The sequence below is a fragment of the Microtus oregoni genome, unplaced genomic scaffold (genome assembly GCF_018167655.1).
Source record: "Microtus oregoni isolate MIOR12 unplaced genomic scaffold, Mior012 000002F_ref0000024, whole genome shotgun sequence".
In the NCBI taxonomy this organism is placed as follows: domain Eukaryota; kingdom Metazoa; phylum Chordata; class Mammalia; order Rodentia; family Cricetidae; genus Microtus; species Microtus oregoni.
In genome coordinates this window covers 14,709,890-14,737,206 of record NW_024543061.1, presented here as the reverse complement: position 1 = coordinate 14,737,206, position 27,317 = coordinate 14,709,890, and the positions used below count along the sequence as shown (strand labels likewise).

The 27,317-nt window shown below is 45.5% G+C and overlaps 1 protein-coding gene across 1 annotated transcript; it reads right to left on the bottom strand.

Moving 5' to 3' along the window:
• Positions 1 to 1,060: 1,060 nt before the first annotated feature.
• Suclg1 (succinate-CoA ligase GDP/ADP-forming subunit alpha) lies at positions 1,061 to 27,317 on the bottom strand. Its single transcript, XM_041636929.1, has 9 exons — positions 27,168 to 27,317; positions 18,776 to 18,879; positions 14,136 to 14,252; positions 12,113 to 12,325; positions 11,880 to 11,937; positions 8,853 to 8,936; positions 6,918 to 7,069; positions 3,097 to 3,285; positions 1,061 to 1,281 (listed from the first exon to the last, which is right to left on the bottom strand). The coding sequence occupies exons 1-9, from the start codon at positions 27,262 to 27,264 to the stop codon at positions 1,255 to 1,257; spliced, it is 1,041 nt and encodes a 346-aa protein (XP_041492863.1). The 5' UTR covers positions 27,265 to 27,317; the 3' UTR covers positions 1,061 to 1,254.

Below are 27,317 nucleotides of genomic sequence, written 5' to 3'. Positions count from 1 at the left end.
CAGGAGGTCTGCAACTAGTTTGACGCCAGTCTGCCTAGGTGGTAAACTTAGGCCCTGCCCAGGATACAGAGCAAACCTGTTTTGGACTACACAGGTCTATAGTCTAGCAGGTGTTCTATGGGAGGAGTCATGGCTGTGTTCACCGTGATGAAAAGCATGCCTACTGTACTCCAAAGCCATTCACGGTGCATCTCCTAGGCCTGGGCTGACTCCCGTGGTCTTCCCAGGCTCACTGTGCCTTCAGCAGTAGCCCACACAGACATGTGAGCTCAGCTCATGTTTTCCTTGGCTCTCCAAACACCTCAAAACCAGCACTCCACTCCTTCCTGCCCTTAAACAACCAGCTCCCTTAGCCCCCAGGGTGTTTGCCTTCCCTTTCCAGCCCTAAGGTGTCCTGTCCAGGAAGACTCCACCTAGCCTTCCCTCAGGGACTTCTCCTTTTTAAAGCTATTGCTTCTTATCAGGGTAGTTACACAACTTGAGACTATTTTCCCACTGCAGAATGTAAGTTAGGGTCGGGTATGTCATATTTAGTGACAAATTCCCACCGGAACTTCTAGTTAACAAGGTTTTTTTTTTTTTTTTTTTTTTTTTTTAAACACAAGACTGCACAGCCAATGGTTTTCTTCCTTCTTGCAGTAAATATCCAAACCTCAGGTTAGGATGTGGGAGGAGGTGCCCCGTGCCGGCTGCAGTGGAGCATTTCAGTGAGCACTCCCCATTTCCCGAGTGCAGGAGCGTCCAGCCGCAACAGTGACAGTGGCGAAGGCAGGGATGGGAGCTGCTCCGGAAGAAGCCAGGCTGCCTTCCTATGTTCTACTCCCTGGGAAACCGGACAATGAAGAGTTCCATATGCAAATGAGTTAACTACCATTCAAAGGCCTAAGGTCTAGACTAGAATTAGACAAATGACAGAGTTGTTATAGTGCATTCTGCCAAAAGTCTCCTATGCTTTCCACAGAGCCATAAGCAAGGGTATACACACACACACACACACACACACACACACACACCTCCATCTCCACCACTCCCAGAACAATGACAAGTGTCCACAACCATGTTCAAATCAAATGATAAGATTTATTATGTCTCTGTTACACAGTAAGTGAAAATAGGTCAATTTAGGGCTTTCTAAGATTTCCCTGGCTTCCCGCGGACTGAGAGGCCAGCGTGAGATGCTTGGGCTGACAACTCTGGGCTGGCTCTTAGCCTAGGCGAGTCCTTGCACTGTGTTAGAGAATTCGCCTGTGTCCTTCATAGCATCTTCCTCTTTTCAAATTCCTTCACAAACAGGAGAGAAGAAAAGACACACATTACATTCAAGGGACCGTGACCTTCAAAGTATCATCTCTAGGACCTTGACTCTGCACAGATAAATGTACTGGACACTAGGTAACTACTTTCAAATCAGTCTGCCTCAGTGCCAGAGCGACAGAGTTTGACTTCTTCCTGTAAACCCCAGAGCCACAGGCTTTAATAATCCTGTCTTCACTGCAGAATTATTGCTGGGGTTGATGAGCACCACTGCTTATCCAAGCCTATAACGCCATGTATGCAAATGCAACAAGCCCTTTAATAAGGCAATAAAGACTTTTCCAGAGAATAAAACTCAACACTGATTCAACTAGAATTTGAACAAAATGTCAAAAACCTTAGAAATGCCTGAAAATCACAATTGCCCTGAATAGAAGGAGCCACGTTAGCAGGCAGGCAGGAGCAATGAGACAGACACCACCTGCCAGTTGCAGGTGCAGAGCGGGAAGCCCTACAAAAAGTGCTTGCTTTTTACCCTTTCCTGCGTTTCAAGAACACTTCCTCATATATGGAATATGATTTTCAGAAGGCAAGATATGCAAAGACTTGATCAAACAGGGAGTCTTTTAGAATCCCTAAAATGAGGGCAAAGTACACGCGACAGCAGAATTTTTAATTCTCTGAGAACTATTCCCTTCTAGAAAAATAATTGGTGCCTATTTTCAGCTTAAGACATAGGGTTTTGTTGTTAAGAGACAAGGCCATACTGAGCTGTTGTCTTATCTACCTTTCTTTCTGTTTTGTCAAAGTTAAAACTCTCATAGAGCAAAGAGGAAAATAGTAAAACACAGGAGGGGGAGAGAGCCATGATATTCAAGAAGACATACTGAGAATCGCTGCAGAGACTACAGGGAATGGATAAACTGAGGATGTGGGTTTTGTACCACAGCATCCTACTAGAAAGGAAAAGCAAAGGCAGCTGCAATGCAGCTCCTCTAACTAGTGAGCAATGGGACAGCACCACACAGTCAGTCACAGCATAGCCGTTCACAGCACAGCCGGTTACGGCACAGCCAGTCATGGCAAAGCCGTTCACAGCACAGCCAGTCACGGCATAGGGCAAGGCACAGGCCCACCCTCCTCAGGTCCTAACGCCCAGCACCTTTACACTGTTTGCTTCCTTACTAAACTGCAGCCACGCTCTGGAAACAGACACCTGTGGAGTTAAGATGGCTACATCCCAATTTCCTGGAAAACCACAAACATGAAACACAAAGCTACAACCCCCCTTCCACATCCCAGGCTGCACATCAGTGTGCCTGTGACCTCTGAAATGCTTCTGCGGACACCATGCCTTGTCACTGACAAAAAACATACCTACATTTAAATCAGTTTTTTGGGGGGATTTCTGGGGTGGGGGGAAGCAGGGGGTTCAAGTAGGGTTTCTCTGGGTAGCCCTGGATATCCTGAAGCTCACTCTGTAGACCAGGCTGGCCTCAATCTCAGGGATCCACCTGCCTCTGCCTCCCAAGACAAGTGCAGGGAATAAAGGTGTGTGCCACCATCGCCTGGCTTAGAAGGTTTACATTAGAGCTTCCTAATGCTGCAATTCTTTAATACAGTTCCTCATGTTGTGTGGCCCCATCATAAAATTATTTTGTTGCTACTTCGTAACTATACTTTGCTACTGTTATGAATCGTAATGTCAGCATCTGATATGCAGGACGGTCTTAGGTGAACCCAAAAGGGTTGCGATTCCAAACCCTGGTAGAGAGCCGCTGCATTAGGGCATCAGAACATTAAGCTACGGAAAGAGAAGGAACACAGCCCCTGTGTGCTCACCTTATACATGGTGGTCCCCAACTGTGCGGGGGACATGCTGACAACAACCCCTGCACTCTGAAGGGCAGAGATCTTCTCTTTAGCGCCACCTTTTCCTCCAGCAATAATTGCCCCTGCATGGCCCATCCTTCTGCCAGGAGGAGCAGTTATACCAGCAATGAAGGACACTACAGGCTTGGCATTTGGACCCTGGAGAGGGAAAGACATTTTAAACACTTGAAGAGTAAGTCAGTCAAACTGGACCTGAAATCCATGACTTGGTAAACAGGAAGTGGTTTAGGAAGGAAAAGTCCATCACTCAACCCTAACACTGAACCGGGAACATTGGAGAGACTCAGCTTTCCACACCACACAGAAGCTGCCCTGAGACCTTGATCTGCCAAGTACCGGCACTGTCACCATCATGAGCTGTTCCACACAACTGAACCTTTCTTTTGATAACCAAAACAGCACACCTACCTGAAAATTACATTTCCTGACTTGTGACAATAAATTAAGATCCAAGCTCAACCAGTCGTCTTGTTTGACTTCTACACAACTTCATGTCGAGTTATTATATAATCCCCGTCCTTAACAAACGTCCTCAAAGAGAAAGATGAGGGTGGTGGGCACAGGGAAGAGCCAGGACTTGGACTCCATTCCCTACTAATGCTGTATGTTCTCGGACCAGGCCCCTCACTAATAGATCTGGACCTCCTTGTATATGCAACAACATGGACGACAGTCACTAGTCCCCTCTGCTCTAAAATGCTACCGTCTCAGATAGCCGAGGCCGACTGTTCAACCAAATACAGCCCGAATACAAGCTCATTTACATTAACTATCGCGGCACTAGATTTTGATATGAAAGTTTTTTAAAGCCCATACACAGGAACCAATGGTTTCTAAGCTCTGGGCTTACATTGCAGTTGAGGAAATACTATCAAAATAAATGATTACATATCAATCCATCATGAGATACCACACAGCAACACATGACTAAATAGTCAGATTTCACAAGGAATCCAAAAAGAACAAGTCTGAAGCATGGAATCAAGAGCTTCACTCAAGGGTCACAGTTTAATAAAGCTAATAACTAACTCTTGTTTCATTGGGAACATTAAATGAAACCAGCTTTCTTTTTAGCCACAGATCCCTGGACCTAGCTCTGCAGGTTCTACCAGGTTCTGAAAGTCTGCTGTGGCTGGCTCTGGCCCTGACTCCCACAGCTCTTTCCTGCTGTAGATGTCACGCCCTGACTTCTTCTCTGCACCTGGCTCAAAATGCTCCTCATCCTCCGTGCACATATGCAGCTTTACACGTGTGAACCATCCCTCCCTCCCGACAGAAGCTGTCTGCCTCCTCCCACTTCTCACCGATGCCCTGGGATGACGGGCTCCTGAGGCCCTGCTCTGGCCCTCACAGGAGTCTGTCACACACACAGCACACTGGCTGTGCTCTTTTCCCCATGTTCTCCTACTAAGCAATGAGATCCCTGAACAGGAAACCCTCCCTCAGTTCCCTAAGCCCAGCGCCACTGCAGTGCCTGAGATAGAGAACACAGAGCAAACAGGCTCCAGTCATTCATCCCCCGTGGTCCCTGCAGAGACTATGAGAATCTCCTATTTGTGTGGGATGAACTTCTACTTCATCTGCTCCCTAAGAGCCCCCTAAAATGGCAATGCTGCTGCACCAGGGAAGGATTATAAGCTTGACTGTCAAACAAAATTACACTGTCTCTGTCTCTGTCAATGGAGATTTCTGAAGGGGAGAAAAATGGAATGAGGCAGCGGGAAGTGTGGTGAGAAATGAGGACCGAGTGATGAGAAATACAAAAAGTCTAAACACAAGCCTGGCTGTGACGGCTCAGCACACACAGCACAGCCCAGGAGGACTCTTCCTGTCCCTCCCCATCTGCCTGCACCAACCTTCAGTAGACGCTATTTATTGTTTACGCCACACCATGTATGATGTGTTTTATGCAACACTTTGTCTTAAGCTGCTTAACCTTGAACCACATACAGATCAGATTCTCCAATAAAAAAAATAAGATACAAACAAACTCTGCAAAACCCAACCAGAAATAATTGATGTGGGAGTGATTTCTTTCTAATCTGTTGCTTTCATTGGTTAATTAATAAAGAAACTGCTTGGCCTTTGATAGGACATAATATTAGATAGGCGGAGTAGACAGAACAGAATGCTGGGAGAAAGAAGCTGAGTCAAGCAGTCACCATGATTCTCCCACTCCAGACAGACGCAGGTTAAGATCTTTCCTGGTAAGCCAGCTCGTGGGCTACACGGAATATTAGAAATGGGTTAGATCAATATGTAAGAGCTAGCCAATAAGAGGTTAAAACTAATGGGCCAAGCTGTGTTTAAAAGAATACAGTTTTGGGGCTGGAGAGATGGCTCAGTGGTTAAGAGCATTGCCTGCTCTTCCAAAGGTCCTGAGTTCAATTCCCGGCAACCACATGGTGGCTCACAACCATCTGTAATGAGGTCTGGTGCCCTCTTCTGGCCTGCAGACATACAAACAGACAGAATATTGTATACATAATAAATAAATAAATGTTTTAAAAAAAAAGAATACAGTTTCCGTGTAATTATTTCGGTGCATAAGCTAGTCAGGTAGCCGGGAGCCAGGGCGGCAGAAATGCAGCCCACCGCTGCTCCCTACAACAAATAATAAATGGAAAAAATGTGCATGTTTCCCACTAAACTTGTAAACTGGCTATGGAATCAGAGTTGGGAGCCAATACACTTTAATATTAATTTAACAGTAGAACAGAGTATCTGATTTTTTCTAAAGAGAAGTCAGTTTTTACTTAAACTTTCAAACTTTTCTGAACTTATGATAGCAGCTAAAAATCTATCCTGCACATTTCTCAGCACTCGCAGTGCTTTCTAGGGACTATGTCAAAGAGACCCTGACATGCATAAGTAGCAAGCTGGCATGTCATATGGGGCATGGACCTGAGGCGGTGGCAGGGGGGTCTGCAAGGAGCCAGAACATGTGCCAAATAGGGCCTACAGTCCCACTTACATCCACTGTGACACACACTCCAATGGACAACTTGAGAGATGTGCTCACTCCACACTAGGCATGCTCCCCACTATGGTATATGTGTGGCAGAGAAACGTGGTCTGCTGACGTCTCCGCAGTCAGCAAGCAGAGTGAGAAGGGGCCAGGGCAAAATAATGCCTCAAGGACTTGCCTTTAGTGGCCTGTTTCCTCCAACTAGGTCCACCTCCTAAATTTCCATAATCTCCATAGTGCTACCAGCCAGGGACCAAGCCCTCCACACGTGACCTTACAGGGACACTTCACATCCAGAGCACAACACCTCTGTGGAGCTGAGTCCCTTCTACTAGCACAGACTAAAGCTAGCAGGGGGGAAAGATCACTGAGAAGGCTGTAAAGGAAAGGTTCTTTAGAGGGTCAACCTTGAGAAAGGCAAAGAGCAGCTATTTCCCTTGGAATTTAAAGAAAGAACACCAGGGACCTTGGATTTAAGACTCAAGTCAGGTGTGGGCTTCCACCCACGGCCTGAATTCTCTGCACTTAGCATGAGGCCAATGTATCAGCTACGCAGAGTGGGGTGATGTCTGGGGAGAAGGGCTCAAGGTAGAGAAGTAGACAACAGCATTATGGGAAGCAAGGAAAAGGACGAGCTCAGAATCTAGAATTATCTGAGTGTTATAGAATAGAAAGTCTAGGCTTAAAGGTAGCTCCAGTGTTTTCTTGAGAGATTAACCCATGAAAGATTAAAGATAATTTCTAAAACAAACCCCGGTGTCAGTCAGCATAGAGACCTATATTCTTCCGAACACAAACTTACTGAGTTATGTTCCTTCAGGAATTCGGCAGCGTGTTCTTCAGCATGACCACCAATTTCACCAATCAGTATGATGCCTTTTGTGGCTGGATCATTGAGGAAGACATCAAGGCAATCAATAAAATTTGTCCCATTAAAGGGGTCACCTCCAATGCCTGAGAAGGTCAAAGGATATCAGTATTAGTCAACATGTAAGGATGAACCATGGAACTTAGGTCAAGAAATATTCTAACTCGGTTTTTTAATTCTTTGTACCCTTTCTCTTTAATATTTTTAGATTGCAACACTTCAACATTCAAAGATCACAAATGACACTTGTTTCTGTTTACAGCAGTGTATGTATATAAGTAGTGGTCGGCTGGCCATCTTCACAAAACTAGTCCTCTTTACACAACCCATGAAACTACTCCACACTAACAAGTGTGCCTTGTAAGAACGTGGGTGTGTGCGGAGTGAGTCTCCCTTGGACACTTGTTCTTGATTCTACTTCTTTGAGCACGTACGTGATGAACTTAAAAACATTACTCTGACAGAGTCAGCTATCTGCATGATGTACACCACACGGCAAGATTGAACAATGAGCAAGTGTCTTTGCACAGAGGAATTCTTTTTTTTTATTTATTTATTAAAGATTTCTGCCTCCTCCCATCCACCGCCTCCCATATCCCTCCCCCTCCCCCAATCAAGTCCCCCTCCCTCATTCTTGACAAGTGCTGCAGAGACTGAGTTTGAAGATGCACTGTCAGTGAGCAACAGGATGGAAGCTTCCCTGGCCCTGCAGATCCCAAGTTAGGAAATGGCAGAGCCTGCACACAGGGCTCTACTCTGAGTACATCACATTTTAGAACTTGGAAAGCAATGAAGCAAATGTTCCCTACTCTCTGCCTGCCAATGTTTTAGTTTTTAAATTACAAACTTGTTGAGGATGAGAATGATTTTCACTTTTCAACACATCTTTCAGAAATAAAGCTGAGAAGAGGAAACAGTGTTGATGAGGTGGCAGCCAGGTGTCAAGCCCGTCTGCCTTACAAGCATGAGACCCGGCGTCAGCGAATGCCCAGCGTCTGTGGAAGGGCATTATTACCTCCAGTTACAAGAACTGAATCTCAAGAAGATGGAAATGGCAAGTCTGTTTCAAACTCAGTTCTTAGTCTCCATGACACCAAATGATCTTGTGCCTAACACTGTGTCCTGCAAATAGAAAGGCTTGATTCATGTTTTCAAATTGAACTTATTTATTTAGAGTATAATAAAAATATTGCAGGGTTCTGTTTTATAATTCTTATTATAAAAAAATACTTTTAATAGACTTTTAAAAGGTATTCTGAGGATTTGAAGATTTTAAAATGAGAAACATCTAGTTTTGGGGAAGGAGGGAAGAAAGGAAGGAAGGAAGGAAGGAAGGAAGGAAGGAAGGAAGGAAAGAAAAAAGACAGGTACTCAGTAAAACCCATTCTGGCTTTTTACAGTGTAGAACAGTGCTGTGTGACACACAGAGAAACCACAGGGCAGATAGCCAACCTCAACCTTGACTCTGTCCAGTAAGGTACATGTTTCAGCCTTGACTCAGAGGTGCCTCAGGGGTTGCCCAGAGGGACAGTGAGGCAAGAAATTTGCTAACTACAAAACACAGAACAAAACTGTGATAACAGAAAGTCAAATGTGAGGAGCCATGTCTTCACCGCAAATGAAATTAGTGATGCTTTGGGCGCCATGCCCATCCCACAGCCACCTGTACTACAGTGTGCGCTCCTCAACCTAGAAATCAAATCTCCAAACATACAGAAAGCACCACACTTCAGCAGAGTAAATGTAAGATCGTAGCATCCTCTTACTAAAATGGTATCAAAGCCTCTTATAAACCATCTGGTAAGTTCTTGTCACTGTGTTTGTTCTTTAATGATGTTCCACTCCACTAAAGACTGGCCAAGCACTCACCAATGCACAAGGACTGCCCCAGGCCAACTTGGGTCGTTTGGTGAACTGCTTCATAAGTCAGCGTGCCAGATCTGGACACAATACCTTAAAAGGAAGAGAATAAAAACTCTCAGATTGTGTGGATGAGAGATTGTCAGATGGTAATGAAACTAACACAGAATTGTAAAAAAATTCACATCTTAATTTTCCACTTTAATCAACTATATCTTCAAATGATGAAGAAAAAAAAGGAAGTATTTCATTAGTTAGGGTAGTTTTCTGATGATGAAACCAATGCCAAGACAAAGAAACACACCATAAAAAAAACAAACAAACAAAAAAAAACCAACAACTTAAAATCCCCCTTCTGAGACTCTTTATGGAGAGGATAATATTAATATGAACTTGATAAGCATAATCTTGCTCAGGGAAATGGAACAGACTGGCTTTAGGTACCCTAGCCACTAAACCATAAAACAGCATTAATTGTATTTAACATTATCTACCCTCCCCACAATTATTTTTCTAAGAATTTTCACACAATATTTAGGCAAGATTCCTCTGGATTCAGCTATCTTCCCATTTAACTTCCTCACTGCACCAAGCCTGTGGTGAGAGCACCGAACTTCATAACCAAGATCTATGGGAGAAGGGCAGCAGCAAGGGTCCAGTCAAGCAGCAATCCATGCAGTCCTTACGAGAACAGGTATGCGATGCAGAGATTCCTAATTCTATACAACTTAACTAACTTTGGTTTTTACAAAGGATTAAGTTTTTGAATGTCACATAAAACACATCAGAGCATTGACTCTGAAGCTTGGACAGCTCTAGTATGCCCATGGGTTGCTGCCCTGAATCTCCTGCCTTGGGTAAGACTTTGTCCTAAGAGTATGACCTCCTATGGGTCATACAGGTAGGAGAATTCTTGTCTCACTAACACCAGAACCATGACTCACATCAGCTAACCTCAGCTTCAGGGCAGTATGTTCAGCCTTAGGCAGAGTGCTGTGTCTCCTCTGTCACTGCATACTCATGGGCATGACATACGTGATCAATGCAAACACACCTCTGCCCTTGGACTCAGGGAGACAAGACTGCAGATTCTCCACGTGAAACAGCCACACTGGAAGCAAGCATGCCTGGACCTCCAGCATGCCGCCATGTGGTTCTCTAGATGAGTTCCAAACTGTAGGTGGAGACTGATCATTTGTTTCTCGGCTGCCCAGACCCACAACTCCCTGACAATATTTCAGCTCATGGAGAACTCTGCACCAACTCCCTAGCTGAGCACAACTCCTTCCCACAGCCCTGGCCTATCCCTTAATGTGTCTCCTACTACTTCCTTCTTTTAAAGAACTGTGTTGTTCCTCCACTATCCTTCATGCTTCCCCACCTTCTCCCATTCATTTTGCTTCAAATGGAGCACCTCCCTTCCATTCTCTGACAAACACGCCAACTACCCATCAAAGCCACACAAAGTCTGAGTGCTGCTTTCCCACACAGGTACTCCTGGACTGCCCCAACAGGACTGAGATGGGATCTGCTTTTCTCAGTCTCCTTACCGTTTCTGCTTCCTACAGCTCTTAAGAGAGGGGCTTATGTACCACAATGTGACCCTAAATATTTCCAAGTAAGAACAACTTTCTTCACTAAACGGGTCACCATAGAGCACAGCAGAACACACAGACTCCCTTCCCTCTTGAGGTCAGGGCTAGTGAAGACAATACTCAGTAGCCTCAGTGACCTCTGGGTAACTATTTTGTTCTCTCTGGGTATTGTAGCAAACTCTACAAACTATTAGAAGCAGACCAAAGAATATAAACACTACTTAAACAAGCACCAGGCTGTATGGAGCAGGCCCACTGGGGCTCCTGCAACCTCCCTTCCTTATGAACCACTGGCAGCAGGGCTGACAAGTTCAAAGAAGAAAGTAATCAACAAAAAGTGTGATGTTTAACCTAATTCTGCAGACTACACCATCAGCAATGCCCCACAATGACATCTGTTCCAATTTAGCACTGATAGTTATGGTCACAGGTAGAGATGAACACTGCCACCAGCTATTACTACAGACAATCACTCAAAGTTAGCTGCACAGTCTAATTTAAGGCTAGCACAGCTAACTTTGAATTGTGGATTGGAATCCTTTTATTGTGGAATTAAAATCCTTTTATCTCCTACCTTGAAAACCTTTTGTGTGAATGTTTTAATACCCCCAGCAGCACCCAGTAAAACTTTGTTTTTAGGCTGATAGGTTTATTCTAGGAATCTGATGGCCTGGAACAGAAACCTCGTCTCCTTGGAGCGGTGACCTGTGTGCCAGCTCTTTTCAGACTAGCCAATTGATTGAAGACTGTGAGGCGAACCCCTGCACTTCCTGTCTCTGTGTGTCTGCTCTTCCAAGTGCACCCTCTTGATCAAGAGTAAAGAAGAAGGCACTCTTCAACGTGAGTCATCAGGGACAGAAAATAAAACCCAACGTAATACCATTTCAGCCCCCAAAGAATAAGTTCACTGAAGACAAGAACACTGGAAGATGACGGGTGACTGAGACTCTCTACTGACGAGAATACAAAACAGCACAATCACCTCCTACAACTTTCTGGCAGCTTCTGTAAAAGTCTAACAACTTAACTTGTGTTCTTGTAAATTTTATCCAACAGAAATGAAAGTGTATCCACAGCAAGGCCCGTATTTCAGTCCTGCTCCTAATGCTCACACCTGAAAACAGCCCAAATGACCACAGAGAAAATGGATAAACAAACGGTGGTGAATGCCACATCCAGCAGACAGCTACTGAGCCAGAAGCTGACGTTCACTACGGATACTGGAAACACAGAACTGAGAGTTTGAACGGAAGAGGAATCAATGCGTCTACAGAATTAGAACCAATTCTCAAATAGATGCATTAAATTTGGGACAGATCACTGACTCACTGTAAGAATGAATTTATTACAGTCACACATTTATTTAGTCACAAATTCCATGTGAGTTTGAAAGATGAAACTTTCACTTTTTAGTCTACCAGAAGGTAACAAATTTACTCACCTATCTTTCCTTTCTTGTGAATGTGACCAGGCATGATGCCAATTTTGCATTCTCCGGGCTGGAGGAAAGTAAAGTACAGTTTTCAGAAAAGTTCTAAAGAAAATTCTAACTCTAAATAGTCTCTCTCTCTCTGTCTCTCCCTCTCACACACACACGCACACACGCTTCAACAGACTCAAAGCTGTCTGGCTTCACAAACACTACACTGGGCTTCCTTCATATTTTGCACTCACATTGATGACTCCAGGGCAGTTTGGCCCAATCAGCCTGGTCGTTCCCTGGCGCGTCAGTTTGTGCCTGACCCGTACCATATCCTGCTGCGGGATGCCTTCAGTGATGCACACAACCAAGGGAATCTCTGCATCAATTGCTTCATCAATGGCGGCAGCAGCAAAAGGAGGAGGCACATAAATAACAGAAGCCGTCGCTCCTGTTTTCTCTTTGGCCTGAAACATTGACCACAATTGGTTGAATCACAAATAAAATGCACTCGATAACCTGATTTGACTAGTGTCTAGGAAGGGGTCATGGCCAGGCTCTCCTCACTCTGCAGTCCATGACATGGTGACATGGTTAGACTCTTTTCTGTCCCCTTTGAATGTCACTGGAAATTAAAAGGTTCAGTACATCTTACCCTAGAAAAGGACAGTAAACCTGAGAGCACTGCCTGATTTGCACCTGTGTTCTCTTCTCCCTGGGACCATGCAAAGCATCACTGTTCCTCCCCAGACTCACTAACAAGATCCAGTGCCCAGCTTCAGGCTCTGCAAGTCCTTAGAAAAGCCAGGGAACCCAAGAGCTCAGAACTTGGCTTTTAAGCACCTATTTTAAATCCATGGTAAATACTATCAACAAACGGTGAAAGTAGATTGTTCCTTTTAATACAGATTTAGTGTGTGTGTGTGTGTGTGTGTGTGTGTGTGTGTGTGTGTACACACATGCACGCATGCCCGCGCCTGCCCTCAGAGGTCAGAAAAGGATGCTGGATCCCTGAAGCTTGAATTATAGGCAGTTGTCAGGAGTCCAGGTGTGGGTGCTGGAAAGTAACCAAACTTGGGTCTTCTAGAAGAGCACCAAGAGCTCTCAACCTCACCACTGGGCCACTTAAGTGAAGTGTTCTTACCTGACATTTTACTTAATCCATTCTTACTAGAAATCAACAAATCACACATAGAAGGCAACAGAGTAAGAACGAGGCTTAAACAGGCATTAAGATTAAAGGTGTCCCTCTGCTCCTGTGCTCTCCATGGTCATGACCTGATCTTCATTAAGATCAAAGGTGTCCCTCTGATCCTGTGCTCTCCATGGTCGTGACCTGATCCTCATTAAGATTAAAGGTGTCCCTCTGCTCCTGTGCTCTCCATGGTCGTGACTTGATCCTCCACATGTGGCCTTGCTGCATGTGCATTCTTCTACTCATAATCTGATTTTGGCGTTTTGTTTTTGTTTTTCTGAGACAGGGTCTCTCTATGTAGCGCTGGTTGTCCTGAACTCACTATATAGACCAGTCTGGCCTCAACTCTGCTGGGACTAAGAGCATGTAGCGCACCCAGCCCAGTTCTCCAACCTTTCTGTGTGGCCATGCCTCCCTCTCTAATGGAAGTCCTGGAGTTACAGAGTTCAGACTGCAAGAGCAGCAGCGGCTCTCCAGCAGCCCTGTGAAGGCTCTGCATAGGAATCCGTTTCTGGGATACTCCTGGACCCCATTATCCCAGTCTACAGATGAGATGATGAAGCCTGGAGAGGGGTCCATGAGGCTCCCCCTCCCCAAAGGACTACCAGCAGCTGATGTTTGTTGCAGGAAGGGGAGCCGTTTTATTCTTCAGGGCTGTAGCCACTGATAAGGTACCCTTGCTAAACAGTAGCCTCCAGTACAGGCTCAGACAAACTACTCCAATTAAACTCAGTGGGGCACACACATGAAGACTCAAAGTGGGAAGGAAGAGTCCTTGGGAAGAAGGGCCTTGTCAGTGAGAAAGAAGAGGGAGGGGCACAAGGATGACCAGATGGTGCACATCTTTAGCAAAACTCATGTACTGGATCTTACCACAATCCCAATTTCTCTAGGTTACTGGACATTCAGACAGCAAGCGACTCTCCCAAAAAGCACATAATTGAGACCTCTACCCACGGATTGCCTGTCTTTATCCAAGGAATGCCTGCCTGTCTTTGTCCACGGAATGCCTGTGTTTACCCATGGAACACCTGTCTTTGCCCTGCTGCCTTTTCTCCACAAACCCAGAAGCCATTACTTACTTCCTTCACAGTATTAAAGACGGGCAAGCCCAGGTGTGTCTTGCCGCCCTTCCCTGGCGTGGTTCCTCCCACGAGTTTGGTGCCATAATCCAAGGCCTGCTGGCTATGAAAGGTGCCCTGCGAGGAAAAAGCACAGGACCCATGAAAAAGGCAGAAGGAGACAGTGGAGAAGCAAAGGCAATCTCAGCAACTTGGGAAAAGAAAACCAACCACACTAGGTGCTCCCAGGCAGCAGCCTGAGCCCAGCACTCTCACCCACTGAGTAAGCACTGCCGTCAGCACTGAGGTAAACTGGCTTCTGCAAAGCCAAGAGCCATTGAAGGTCCTTTCCTATCCCTTGCTATAACTGGCTGCTGTTCTGAAATGCCCTGTTGCTTGTTAAAAGGCCATCCCATTTTCCCTGTTCCTCATCTTTTTGTACCCCACTTTGCCCAACTGCAAATCCAGGATGGATCATTACATTTGTCCAACCTTGGCCTTTCCCTTTAAATTACATGGATAGCAAAAGCACAAGCTGGCTTAATCTATTTCAACAGCACCCACCATCACACACATGCATGCACCCACTGCCAAGTAGTAACTAGAGAAAACCCACAGCTGTGCTAACTAGTCTACTTTAACTAAGGATCAATCGGCAGCGAGTCTTTCAGACCTCCCTGACACTTCCCTGTAGCTCACTTTCTCTGGCAGCCTTTTTCCCAGACTCTTCCCACAACATGCCATAACACACACACACACACACACACACACACACACACCCTGACCCAGCTGTAACAAGCACAACACAATGGCTCCGAAGATTGGGAGAGTCTTCCCCACTAACAATCAGGCCTCTGTTGCCTCCTGTTCTCCTTTCCCTTCTATCTCAGTTCATGCCTGTTGTGATGCCATCCTTACCAAGGTAGCAAGCAGAGTCTACATGGTGAGCCTTGCCAATCGTACTCACACAACTAGCCGAGCCTCTGCCTACAGTCACACACTCATTTGCCTACCTAACATCTCTATCTACAGAGCTGGCAGACATCTCTAACTGAACATATTCACACTGAGTTCCTGATCGCCCTCCTCTCAATCTGCTCCATCTGTTGATGACGACTCCACTCCCATAGACATTCAGACAAAAAGTATGATGTCACACACACCTTCTTCCTCTTAAACCCTGAATTTATAGCCATTAGTAAATCTCACCACTGTATACTCAAAACAACCAGTCTCTCTCCTACCTTCTGCTGGGAACTGCGTTGGCTGACGTCACCTCAACTCCTAGTAGCTTATTTTTGTTGCTCCCTTTGACTCTATTCCCCACATCACCAAGGGTTTATCCTATAAAACCCGAGGAAAATCCTTCATCTGTCTAGCTCCCTAAATGTGAAGTTAACATGCCATGTGCCCTCACGGCAGAGCCCATACCTGTCAGCTCACAGTTACTGTTGTGAATGCTTGTCTGTGGCTTCCACATGGCAGGCAGTGCCTGCCTGAAGGGCTTACTGTGCATCCTGCATAAAACACCCCCTAGGTTCTCCAAGATTCACTCACAATCTCCTTTGGATCCTGGCTCAGACAGCAAACCTTCCCTGACCACTTGACCTAGTCTTCTCTCCTACACCAGCCACACAGAACAGGCATACTCTTTCTCCTTCCCCCGGTTTGTTCCTCCATAGTGATTAGACTTTCTAGTACCACATAATTCAGTCATGAATTTTGCTGATGTGTTTCCTCCTCTCAGCTGAGAGGTACACGCCACGAAGACAGTGATGGCAGACACTCAACAATGACGAATCAACAGGGGAGGGTTGATGCGACAGGCCCTAAGGGTATTGAGTTGATTACTTAAATATTTAATCATTTAATATAAAATTGTGACTTTAAGGACTTTGGAAGTTCTTTAATTAAACTTTTCTCTTTATACTAGCAAACTCAGCCCTAAACAAATTAAGCAACTAGCTTGAAGCTAGTGACAGATGGCATTTAGAAAGAGCCGAGTCAGTGCTCTGCACGCTCTCTTTAAACAGCGCTATTCTGTGTGTGGTCCACAGACCAACTCATCAAGAGTGAAAAGTGAGTAAGACAGAAGGAAAAGAAAAAGACCCCAAAAGAAAAACAACAAAAGTCTAAAACAATGTTCATAAGCATAACAGTGTGACACTATTGTAATGTTTACTGTGTTTCACAAAAATACTGATTCACATTGGATCAGAAAGTCAAAACCAACACCCTAACAGGTCCTTTACTCCTGAGTCCGACAAGCAGTGGCCTGGGCTGCACATCCAGTTGAGTAACAATGAATCCGCCCTTTAGTACTGCGGTGTGACTAAATAAGGGAGCTCCCATGCACAGGAAGCTTCTTCGCAGTTCTCAGTCACCAGTGCAGACCAGGACCATTTCTGCAGCTCCTACGAGCCAGTAAAGAACCCACAGCACTCACTGGAATGTGCACGGCTACAATCCACTCTAACATACAAGGTGCGCACTGAGAAAGGAACTAACGTGACAAACCACAAGCTTCTGTGGCACTTAGCTCAATATTCAGTCAAAAACACAAACAAAACCAGAAACTGAGACCATTAAGAGTCACAATTACTAAAAATGCAAACACAAGGGAAGTAAAAAGACCCAAAAACTAGCATTCAGGATGCAGAGGTAGTCCTATCTCCATAAGTTCAAAGCCAGCTGATATACACAGTGAGTTCTAGGTCAGCCAGGGCTACACAGTGAGGCTCTGTCCCAAAAAACGGAACACAGGCAGGCCAATGCTGAATAAAAAGACTTGAGCAAATCGTTCTCGAATGTAGGAAGCAGAGTCAGTTCCAAACAGTGCTTGTATATGGAGCACAGCTCTTACAAAGATACCAGAGGTTAAAGTGTCACAAGAATGGCATATGAAGTTCAAGGGGAAAAAAAAAGTATAATGAACTTCCTCAAGAATTTGAGGGGCTGGAGTGATGGAGGTGGGTCTTGTATCTATTTGTTGCTTTCATTGGTTAACTAATAAAGAAAACTGCTTGGCCTGATAGGACAGAAAATTAGGTAGGCGGAGTAGACAGAACAGAATGCTGGGAGAAAGAAGCCAAGTCAGGCAGTCGCCATGATTCTCCCACCCGACACAGCAGCAGGTTAAGATCTTCCCTGGTAAGCCACCTCATGGGCTACACAGATTATTAGAAATGGGTTAGATCAATATGTAAGAGCTAGCCAATAAGAGGCTGGAACTAATGGGCCAAGCAGTGTTTAAAAGAATACAGTTTCCGTGTAATTATTTCGTGTAAAGCTAGCCATGCGGGCGGCTGGGTGCCAGGAATGTAGCCCGCCGCTCATATTACAACACTGGAGAGATGGCTCAGCAGTTAAGAGCACTGGCTATTCTTCCAGAGCTCCTGAGTTCAAGTCTCAGTAACCACATGGTGGCTCACAACCATCTGTAATAAGACCTGGTGCCGCCATATGGCTGCAAGCATGCATGCAGGTGTAACACTGTATACATAATAAGCAAATAAATCACTTTAAAAAAATAATTTGATTATATGCTAATGTAGCATACACAAAACTAGACTGTACTTGGAAAGAAGTACAGATCACACCTCCTTCCCTCGGGATGTGCAATATAACTTTTGAGGATGTCTGTATACGGACATTTGTGAGATCTGGCTGGTCTTCAGCTAGCACCCTCCAGATTCAGGCCTGGCAATCTGGGAGACTGTGCCTGCACCTGCTTTTGTAAATTACACTGGATTAGAACAATTCGACAGTACAAATGCTGTAAAAGATGTACTATATAAATACAAAATACTTGTATGTGTGTTTTTAAAATGAGACATACAGACCACAGAAATAAATCCGAACAGCAAACAGCAGCTCTGCCCTTTCCAGGATCACCTTTTCACTGACAACAACTACACAGCTTTTCTAAACTGAGAAAGAAATACTGAAGTTTACCATCTCACTCCTCAGAAAGAAAACTGGGGTACCTGTATTTTCATCTGGAAGGGCATATGCCAACTTAATAGAGGACTCCTGGGGAGCAGAATGGTTAGAAAGAGGGAAAGGAGACTCTTATGATGGTTTTATTGTAGAATCAATTCATAGTACCTTTCAACTTAGGCAAATTCTATGACAGAAGTAGGGAGAGGGAGAAGATGTGAATAGAAACTAATGAAAGTCAATTTCAATCTTAAGAGCAAGTTTGCCCACTGTCTTCCTCAGCGACCACTTGCCCCGGAGAGGGTACCCAGTGGAAAAGTCACCTGCAGGTTCATCCGCCCACACTGTCCAGGAGCCTCTCTGCATCTGTGCATTTCTTCATACTGAGCGTGGACTCTATGTTTAGCACAAGGTTTTCTCTACAATCTATTTACCTAGTACTCAAAGAAACAGAAGTCTCTCGCAGTGTTGGAGGAAAACCAGGAGTCCTGTACTTGCTGAGTCTCCGACACTGTCACCCCTGTGGATCCTCAAGCTACGTTTAAACACAATCACCATCTCACAGGCTTATGACACCTCCTGTCCTCCTAACACATGGCCCTTTCTGAGCTACGATATAGTTCTACTCCAATCATACATATAGTACAATTTTTTGTGTTAATAAAAACAAATTTTTTTTACATCTTTAGTCTGCACTTTAATAAAAATGTAGATGCACATACCTGCTTGCCAGTGAAACCCTGGCAAATGACCTTCGTGTTTTTGTCAATATAGAGATGCTTCCGGGAAGCTGTGTAAGAGCTGTGCCGTATCCCATTCTGCTGCACTGAGAAGTGAAGAAAATAGGACACATTACAATTTTCCCACACTTTTGAGCCATGAATGAAATTTAATGACCCAAATTTTCCAAAACTAAACTTGTAACACAGAGCAATGCTGTGACCACTTCCTGAGACAGGTGCACACCAGACACAAACTAGAAAAGCAAACACAAGCGCCTATCTCTTATGACGGAGAAGCACAATCTTCTACTGCTTTCTGAACAGAGAAAGAAAAGCTGAAATTTGTAATTTTCATTCCCAAGGGAACCCGGGATTCAAATTTAAGGGTTTCAATTAAACCCTGAAATTATTCCTTATAATGTTTACCAAGTGCAGCACCCGACTCCGCCATGAGCAGCCATACCCGTGAGCACCAGGGGAGCTGGGGCACCCTTGAGGAATTTAAGAGCTACCTTACCCCTCAGGAAGACCCATGCAGGAAAGGCTAAGTCATGGGATAAATCTGCCTAAGATGCAACCCAAGATCACTTAGTTTGAGCCCTTCTGATGTAGGCTCAAACGCCTACAATTTTTAAAGTAGATGAGAAGAGAAATATGAAAACAAACCAACAAAAAGCCACATTCCTAAGTTATGTCTGGCAACCCACCTCACGAGAGACTGAGAAACCTAAGTAGTTACTATAACCCACTCCTACTTCAAAAATCAGTCAAAGAGCACATGACTCACAATTAGGAGTTGCCTTCTAAACCTTTACAGACACTCTTAGCCTGTCATCTCTATAGCCCTCTTCAAAGCAGCCAGGTCATCTTCCTAACTCAGAGGAGCCCATGAGAGCCAGAGCAAATCTATCTCCTCAGGCATTTCTCAGCGCCTTCCCCCACTTCTGAGCACTTTCCTACTTCCTAGTGCTCAGACCTCAAGTGCACAGCTGAAGAAGCACCTACTAGAAGGGGTGTCTGGAGAGCCAATCCTCCAGGGAAGAGACAGGCTCAGATGTCAGCCTGACCCTCAAGGGAAGAAGAGTTCTGCTTGTACACGGACAGCTACACCGCATGTACACAGACAGCTGTACCACATGTACAGACAGCTGTACTGCCTATATACAGACAGCTGTACCACATGTACACAGACAGCTGTACTGCATATATACAAACAGCTGCACCACAAGTACACAGACAGCTGTACCGCATGTACACAGACAGCTGTACTGCATATATACAAACAACTGCACCACAAGTACACAGACAGCTGTACCGCATGTACACAGACAGCTGCACCACAAGTACACAGACAGCTGCACCACAAGTACACAGACAGCTGCACCACAAGTACACAGACAGCTGCACCACAAGTACACAGACAGCTGTACTGCCTATATACAGACAGCTGTACCACAAGTACACAGACAGCTGTACTGCATATATACAAACAGCTGCACCACAAGTACACAGACAGCTGTACCGCATGTACACAGACAGCTGTACCATATGTACACAGACAGCTGTACTGCATATATACAAACAGCTGCACCACAAGTACACAGACAGCTGCACCGCATGTACACAGACAGCTGCACCGCATGTACACAGACAGCTGCACCACAAGTTCACAAACAGCTGCACCACAAGTTCACAGACAGCTGTACTACATATATACAGACAGCTGCACCACAAGTACACAGACAGCTAGCTGTACTGCATATATACAGACAGCTGTACCACATGTACACAGACAGCTGCACCGCATGTACACAGACAGCTGTACCACATGTGCACAGACAGCTGCACCGCATGTACAGACAGCTGCACCGCATGTACACAGACAGCTGCACCACAAGTACACAGACAGCTGCACCACATGTACACAGACAGCTGCACCGCATGTACACAGACAGCTGCATCACAAGTACACAGACAGCTGCACCGCATGTACACAGACAGCTGCACCGCATGTACACAGACAGCAGCACCACATGTGCACAGACAGCTGTACCGCATATACAGACAGCTGTACCGCATGTACACAGACAGCTGTACCACATGTACACAGACAGCTGTACTGCATGTACACAGACAGCTGTACCACAAGTACACAGACAGCTGCACCACATGTACACAGACAGCTGTACCGCATATATACAGACAGCTGTACCACATGTACAGAGACAGCTGTACCACATATACACAGACAGCTGCACCGCATGTACACAGACAGCTGCACCACATGTACACAGACAGCTGTACCGCATATATACAGACAGCTGTACCGCATGTACACAGACAGCTGTACCACATGTACACAGACAGCTGTACCACATGTTCACAGACAGCTGTACCGCATATATACAGACAGCTGTACCACATGTACACAGACAGCTGCACCACATGTACACAGACAGCTGCACCACATGTACACAGACAGCTGCACCACATGTACACAGACAACTGCACCACATGTACACAGACAGCTGTACCACATGTACACAGACAGCTGTACCGCATATATACAGACAGTTGTACCACAAGTACACAGACAGCTGCACCACATGTACACAGACAGCTGTACCGCATGTACACAGACAGCTGTACTACATATATACAAACAACTGCACCACATGTACACAGACAGCTGTACCGCATGTACACAGACAGCTGTACTGCATATATACAAACAACTGCACCACATGTACACAGACAGCTGTACCGCATATATACAGACAGCTGTACCACAAGTACACAGACAGCTGCACCACATGTACACAGACAGCTGTACCGCATATATACAGACAGCTGCACCACATGTACACAGACAGCTGTACTACATGTACACAGACAGCTGCACCGCATGTACACAGACAGCTGTACCGCATGTACACAGACAGCTGCACCGCATGTACACAGACAGCTGCACCACATGTACACAGACAGCTGTACCGCATATATACAGACAGCTGCACCACATGTACACAGACAGCTGTACCGCATGTACACAGACAGCTGCACCACATGTACACAGACAGCTGTACCGCATGTACACAGACAGCTGCACCGTATGTACATAGACAGCTGCAGCCCTGAACCAGACTGTGCTAAACAAGGGGCCATGCTGCAGTCAAGTTCTGGCTCCCAGGGAACAGCCAAACACCTGATCTGAGCCAAGAGATCCCACAACAGAGACTCAAGGCCTAAAAGGCTGATCCCACTGCACTGTGCCGCAGAGCCCAGAGATGCTACTCAGATCATCTTTGCCCTTAGTTCACAGATTTACGCATAAAGGCCATAAACAAGAAATACCACTGATGACAGTCATAGAGGAACTTACAGTGAGATTCTGAACTTTACTAATAGAGAAAACAAACACACTAAATTAAACAGCAGGCAAGCAGGAAAGCCTGAAGGTGACCATGATTATGCCGATGGTGAGAGCTATCAGGGCCACAACCTGGGCCAGGAGCAGCTGAGATCACTCCTAGGAACCAGACAGGCTTGGGCTAGTGTTCATGATCTGTGGTCTCCAGCAGTGCAAACCAGGGCAATGCTTTTCATCTCCTTAGCCTTAGTGTTCTCATCTGGGTGCTGAGGAAGATGCTTTCCACGGAGGAGATAGGTTTGTCAGTCCTATCTCCTATAGGTAGCGACTGTATTATAAAATGCCCGGGGCTATTAATGCTGCAATATAGAGCCAAAGAGCCCTGCCAGGTGGGACTAAGCAGGGCCTTTTGTGACCAGTGCATCCCTACTCAATAACCTGATTGCTTATGAAAATACTCTTCAACTCAACCCTGAAAACTATGTCCCTGTTCCTTCTTTACTGGTATGTCTGAATTCATGAATTCAACAGGGGTAAACTTTAACTGTACTGGCCCACTTGCTGCTGATTTAACAAAGTGACTTTGAACAAAGTAACTAATTACAACGAAAACCAGTTTGTTCAGCTCACACTTTAAGCAGTGGTTCTGAGCGTAACCCCTTTGGGGCGCGGGGGGGGGGGGGTGTCAAACCACCCTTTAACAGGGATCTCATATCAGATATCCTACATAACAAATATTTACACTACAGTTCATAACAATAGAAAAATCAGTTATGAAGTACCATAAGCCCCAATAATATTATGATTAGGAGCTGAGAACCACTACTTCAGAGCGGCCTCACCTGCTCAGCCGCTGGTAACTAGAACATGGTGGAAGGGCAGCAAGGGAATAACACAATGCCAAGGTGCTGGCTAAGCACATGGGCAGCCATGCACAGCAGCTCACTCAGGAGTAACCCAGACTAGCAGAAATCTCTTCTAGGCACCGTGATCGCAGTGACCTAACCACCTTCCAGATCTCACCACATTAGAGACACCTGGCGTGAGAACTCTTGGGGGACACTCAAGCATGTCCTAAACATAGCATTAACTATATGCAAAATACAAGTTACAGTGGTCCCCACATGAGGAGACCTTGTTGTGTGACAAAACTTTCCCAGGGAGACACAACTCACACATGTACTTAACCCAGATAGAGAGCCCAGGGCAGACTAAAATAGAAATACCAACAAAATGCAACTGGGGGAACCAATGAGTTTTACTGGGGTTACTTTCAGGAATAGGGGTGAGGGGTTATTGACAGGACTGGAAATGACTCAAAGACAGCTGTGCCACCAAAGCCTGGTGGCAGCATGGGAGACAGCTCACAGAGCTGGGTACCCGGAGTGCACTACACAGCCAGCAGGCGGCTCAGCGGGCTGGAGTGTCCTTTCCTGGTGCCACGGTTGGTCTAAACCTTTTCTGGGCAGGTTGCCTGGTTTCTGCTTTTTCCCAGAAGCCAGCCTGCTCTCTGAGAGTCTCTGTGGCCTTGCTGTCTGACTGTCTTTGTAGCCTGGCTTCCTTCTGACTGAGGGGGAGGCTCAGCTTTTATTGTTTACTCTGACAGGAAGGAGCCTCCTGAAGTTGGTCAGTTTTAGGGCCTTCCTGAAGCTATTTTCAGTTGTTTACCTTCCTGCTTAAGGAGCTTTCCAGCAGGATGGCATTTTAACACAGAGGAAAGTTACACAACAGACCTACAATACATGGGAGTACCTCAGCACCCACTTACCCCAAATCCCTAAGACAAGGTCTGTATTCACTTATCTTAAGGACACATTCGATACTACTGTCTTAGTTGATCATAGCACCATGTTTCATAAAATTTAAAACACTCCTCATGTTTTAAGAACTAAGTGTAAACAGAGGAATATAATGTGTTCGATGTTTTATAATGTATCAACAATGAGAAGACATTCCAATTTTATGAATGTTATCAAGTAAAAATCAATAAATGGGTCTAACACGATAAAATATCTGCCAAATGGCAAACTCAAATTATTCTCCTATATCTAGGAGAAATCATTTTAAACTTCAGTGTTGCCACAAAGCAACTAAGAGGCCGGAAAAACAAGTTACTTTTCTCAGGGCTACATCAAGGAAGGCATTTGCATACAGGCTTCTATTTCTGAAATTAAAGACTGAGTTCTTAGACACAAACAACAGTAGAGACTAGAAACGGTAATAACAACTGTTGAGTATCTCTTATTCCACACACTTCCAAATGCTTCTCTGAGTCTACAAGTAGCCTGTGTAACTTGGCAAAGATATAAGAAAGGCAAGTAGCTCCTGTAAGCAGGTTACTGAGCATGCCATAATCCTGCTTCTAACAAGAAGGATCAAGCGTTCCAAGGCACACTGCACAGTGCCAGCAGAGCTGGATTCTGAGATTCCTTGGACACTACCTGGCAAATTCTCAGCGTTTGTTTCCTCGTTTGCCAAACAAAACATTAGAACTAAGCAGATTGTAAAGTCTACTTGCTGATACCAATACCGTAATTCTAAGGATCAAAATATTACCTGCTCTTACTAACTATTCTGAAAATATGATACTCCCAACTGATACTTTAAAAGAACCTACCACACTTTAGGTTTCTTCTAAAACTTCATTTCAGCCTCAGTGGTGTTTATAAAATCTTACACATTCTCAACAGAAATGATTGTCATTTCCCATTTATCCATCCTCCCTACAGCAACAGGATTCTTACCCTTCTTACATGAGCCATAACAGTGTGGGATGGGCAGCTGAACATTTCTCAATTGTCCTCCAACAGGGCCTGTAGCACCGAGGTCTGCTTGCCTTTTTATCTTTTTTAACTTAAACCAACATTGCGAAACTTGGGACCTCAACACATAAAGTGGCATCAGCTAACATTTAAGGGTGGGAGGTGGGATTCCTTATCATCTCTAGTTATTTTAACCTAAGTAATTTGTGACTTTTTAGAAGAAGAAAAGGAGGAGGAGGAGGAGGAGGAGGAGGAGGAGGAGGAGGAGGAGGAGGAAGAGGAGGAAGCAGCAGCTTGTAAGGCAATGTGGCCACTGCAGGGGCCTGGGAATATGGCTGGTGTAAGAAGATCTGAAGTCTGCCAACTCAGAAGTTTTTAACCGTTAAACACAGTCATTGGCAACCTTAGTACTAATACAAAAACACCCTAGTTTAGGTCTTAGACCCCTCAGAGCTCTAATAACCTAACTCAGATCCAAGACGACTCCAGCAACAGAAAGCTAAGTAGATTTTAGGCTTTCAGTCTTGGGAGTCTAAGAAGAAAGCCCTTTTGGGTAAGGATTGCCAAGTTTTGTTTTAAAAATGAACTTAAGGAACCAGATTATCTAGACATTCTTCTAGAGATGCTTCCATTAAGACAGCAGACCTTCTGGATGGAGGCCTGGCTGTTTTAGAGCCTTGGACCACCAAGACCTCAGGAGAAAACACCAGTGTGTAAGTGAGCACATTCTGCTGGGCGGTCCCATTGACCAGACTAAAGTGTACATCTGGTCTTTCCCATCTTAACCCACAAATGATTCCAATTAAGTTGGATTAGCCCCATACCCAACACACTAGTGTTCAAACCCTCCCGACAACAGCAATAATACTGGTAGAACTAATCCCTCCTTTCCTTCTATCTAGAACACATTCTGTATCCTTTTAATCGTTCAAGAAAGAGCTCCAGAAAACTTACCCCAAATAAACTCAACTCTTTCCTATTTGGCAAAGCCTTTGTCCTCTAACGATTTGGCAATGAAGTACAGCTACTGTGTGCACACTTATTCTTGAACACTTTTAGGATACTCAAGAAAGGAACTGAATCTCACTATCTGGTGCAAGAAGAAGCAGAGACAAAGTGTAAACAAGGACTAGAGGGGAAAGACTTGTTGCCGGAGTGTCCGTTCACAGGTTGTCATCTGACTCACTGATTCTGCACAATGAAACCAAATCACTCACCAGTTTTTAACATCTCTTAAATCTGGATGTATCTGACAACCAATGGCTCATCACAACCATTTCTCCTGTTAGTAACAGGCAGGACACGGCTGCATTTCACAAACCACGCTCTCTCAGATTCATTGCAATATGCTCCTATTTTCATGTGACTGGAAACATTACTTGAGAAGTCTTTTCATTTGGATGATTGGTTTTTGTCTGTTTTGTTTTCTAGACAAGGTTACTCTGTGTAACAGCTCTGGCTGTCTTGGCACTCTGCAGACCAGGCTGGCCTCAAACTCGCAAAGATCCACCTGCCTCTGCCTCCAGAGTGGGATTACAAGCGTGAACCATCACACCCGGTGAGAAATCGTTTATACAAGCATGAATGGATTAGCGAGACTACAAACAGGCCGTGAACGATTCCAAGGTTGTCCTGACATACTTAACACAGAGACTTTGGACGCAGCAATAATTCTCAAGAGTCAGCATTACTGAAATGTAGCAACCCTGGGAGATTAGTTCTCAGAAACTGTGGTGTTCATAGAGCCTAGCTAGCAATTACTAGTGAAAAACACATTGGTGGCGAAAGTGCCTGCCAACCTTCAGGTTCTATGCACCCACAGGGTCATGCAAACTCTGGTCGCTGAAACCCCCTTTCCGTTGGCCCTACTACACAACGGACTAGTTAACTCCAAGTTGGTACAGGGGATAGCCTCTTCAACCCTAGCGCTCACTCTCCCAGCAGAGTTCATCCCGGACCTCTTCTTCACCCTTGGCTTCAAGGAAGGGCGAGCCTAGACGCCACCTCCACCCCGCCACTTGCCACCGTAGAGGCTAGAATATGTTCCCGGGTCTGCAGGACGCCCTACCCAGAATCTGGCCTCGACCGATCCACCGCCCAATAGGACAAAGTCCCCTCCACCCCCGAGAGCTGCCACTGGGGTCTGGCCCCGTAGTTCCCTCGGCCCTCCCGAGGGCCCGCCTGGAAGAGCCCTGCTACGGCAGGACGTGGAGCCCAAGAGCTGCGGAAAGCTGGAGGAGAGAGTCCCGGCACGACTCACGGAGGAAGGTGCGCGACAGCAGGCGGGCAGCTGCGAGGCCGTTGCTACCGGAGACCATGATCGCAGTGGCAGCTGCAGCAGCTAGGGCTGCGGTCATCCCCCAATGACACTCCCAGGCCCCCGGAACCTAGCTAGCAAACCGCTTTGCTC